Here is a 2821-nt window from a genome sequence, read left to right on the forward strand (position 1 = left end):
AGAGGGGGAGGGAGGGGGAGGGTAAAGTATTAGGGTACTTTACAGTTTATTAGGGTACTTTACAGTTTATTAGGGTACTTTACAGTTTACTGGGGTACTTTACAGTTTATTAGTGTACTTTACAGTTTACTAGGGTACTTTACAGTTTACTAGGGTACTTTACAGTTCATTAGGGTACTTTACAGTTTATTAGGGTACTTTACAGTTTACTAGGGTACTTTACAGTTTACTAGGGTACTTTACAGTTTATTAGGGTACTTTACAGTTTATAGTTTATTAGGGTACTTTACAGTTTATTAGGGTACTTTACAGTTTATTAGGGTACTTTACAGTTTACTAGGGTACTTTACAGTTTATTAGGGTACTCTACAGTTTACTAGGGTACTTTACAGTTTATTAGGGTACTTTACAGTTTACTAGGGTACTTTACAGTTTATTAGGGTACTCTACAATCTACTAGGATACCTGGACGATTTATTCAGGTGTAGGAGAGGAAGCCTATATCTGAAGAGATCTTCTAAGTGCAACGTTTGATTGTGTATCCATGTAACATCTAAACTGTAAAGTACCCTAGTAAACTGTAAAGTACCCTAGTAAACTGTAAAGTACCCTAGTAAACTGTAAAGTATCTGTGTTAAACAGTGGTTTGAGCAGGCGTGTTGTTTATTTAATACATTACCTCCATATTAAACTGTGCTTTCAGCAGGCGTGTTGTTTATTTAATACATTACCTCCATATTAACACATTGATTGCCAGCCATTGTACCCATCAAAGTACCCAGTCTGCCACCGTTGAAAGCCTATGGAGATGTTTACCTTCTTTGCAGGGCTATAACTTTTTAAATGTTATTGCTATATTGACATTACTATGGTCCATTCAACATCGATTATCTATCGTTCAGGATGTGGGAACGTTATATTTTTTCATTCATACAAAAATACCTTCTAGAATATAAATATGTTTTTAACGTTTTCTGCAGTAATTCCTAGAACGTGAGTTATAGGCCCTGACGCATATATAGATTATCGATTGGCGTTTCTTTCCTATACACGCTATATTAAAAAATTCAAATGTATATGATCGGTATACATTATGCTTCATCATGCGTGAAGGAAAGGGGGGGGGGGGGGTCGTTTATAATTCCTTGATCGTCACTAACGGCTTTATTTAGTATGGGTTGATATATTGATCAGACTGTTTGCAAACAAAGAAATGCACAATCGGGTTGAAAATAACGTTACTGTCCTCTTACCGTTCGCCGATGATACTGGAGGTAAAAGATCCCACTTATTTGACGCCAATCTCCTAGATCCATTTCCGGTTTGTATGGCGCAATAAACGCCGAAATCATATCGATTATTGCGTTATGGAGGCGATCCATATGCACGCCAGTGTTTGTCTGGACCCACGTAATAAGATATTACTGCCGGAGGAATTTCCTCGACGCACCGATCACAACTTCCGGTTTTGAGAGTGTAACTCGCCCGACCATCCACCAGGCGGCGGTATTGAGGCGTTGCACTCTCATTCAGGGTCCCGCTGCAGCACCGGAGGTTGGCTGGATGAATTATGAATGCCATGGCGAAAAAATTAAATATTGATTTAAAAAACGGCTTACAGCGTTGTTGGCGTTCAACGCTGTACGACGTTTATGGCGCACAATGTGTTAAACCGTGCTTTCAGCAGGTGGTGTTTATTTAATACATTACCTCCGTATCAAACAGTGCTTTCAGCAGGTGGTGTTTATTTAATACATTACCTCCGTATCAAACAGTGCTTTCAGCAGGTGGTGTTTATTTAATACATTACCTCCGTATCAAACAGTGCTTTCAGCAGGCGTGTGTTTATTTAATACATTACCTCCGTATCAAACAGTGCTTTCAGCAGGCGTGTGTCCTCTACCAGTCCTCGTATATCAGTCCTCCAGAGCCTGAGTCCCGGTCTGGCAGCAAACACCTGGAGGTCACTCTGTTTACATAATCCTGGCAGGAAACACGCCCCGAACTTCCCACTGCTGCAGGACACAAGGACATATATATATATATATATTAAATAAGACTCGTGCACATCTGGTTGGACCCCGACTGGAGGTGCAGGTCAGCGCAAGAGAGATATATAAACTAAAAGGAGAATACCTTCAAGGGAAGGAAAGAAGGGACCGCACACTCCACAGGACTGGTTTTTGCTTTTTTATTGTTGCACAACGCGTTTCGCTATCGCCATAGCACCTGAGGAAGCGATAGTGAAACGCGAAAAGTGTGCGGTCCCTTCTTTCCCTTGAAGGTATTCTCCTTTTAGTTTATATATATATATATATATATATATATATATATATATATATATATATATATATAATAATAATAATATATATATTATAATTATAATTAAAGAAGCTCCGGTAATGAAACCACTTTTCTCCAGCAACCTTTTCTCTTTTTTTGATGAAAAATATTAAAATGGTGCATTTATATAGCAGCTTTTATCCAAAGCGCTTTACAATTTTGTTCCTCACATTCACACACCGATGGCAGAGGCGACCATGCAAGGTGCCAACCTGCACATCGGGAGCAATTAGGGGTCAAGTGTCGTGCTCAAGGACACATCGTCACGCTGCCCGGGAGGAGTGGGAAACGAACCGGGAACCCTTCTTCACGACTACCAGACGACTGCTCTACCTCCTGAGCCACTGTCGCCCCATGAGCGGAGGAAGTTTGCAGAAGAAACGTGTCACTGCCATCATCATACATGTATACAGTGTGTATATGATGTGTGACGACCCCCACTTCACCTGTTAATGGGTGAGTCTGCTGACTCTCAGGG

At 40.4% G+C, this 2821-nt stretch overlaps 1 protein-coding gene across 1 annotated transcript in view; it reads right to left on the reverse strand.

Annotated features, from left to right (window-relative positions):
* tecpr2 (tectonin beta-propeller repeat containing 2) overlaps positions 1-2821 on the reverse strand; it is a gene marked incomplete at both ends in the record, with an annotated part of 98068 nt that overhangs the window by 84719 nt on the left and 10528 nt on the right. The window contains 1 exon segment of the mRNA XM_084308564.1: positions 1862-2015. Coding sequence (XP_084164690.1) covers positions 1862-2015 — 154 coding nt within the window.

Source organism: Notolepis coatsorum, assembly GCF_963971535.1.
Source record: "Notolepis coatsorum genome assembly, chromosome: 2".
In the NCBI taxonomy this organism is placed as follows: domain Eukaryota; kingdom Metazoa; phylum Chordata; class Actinopteri; order Aulopiformes; family Paralepididae; genus Notolepis; species Notolepis coatsorum.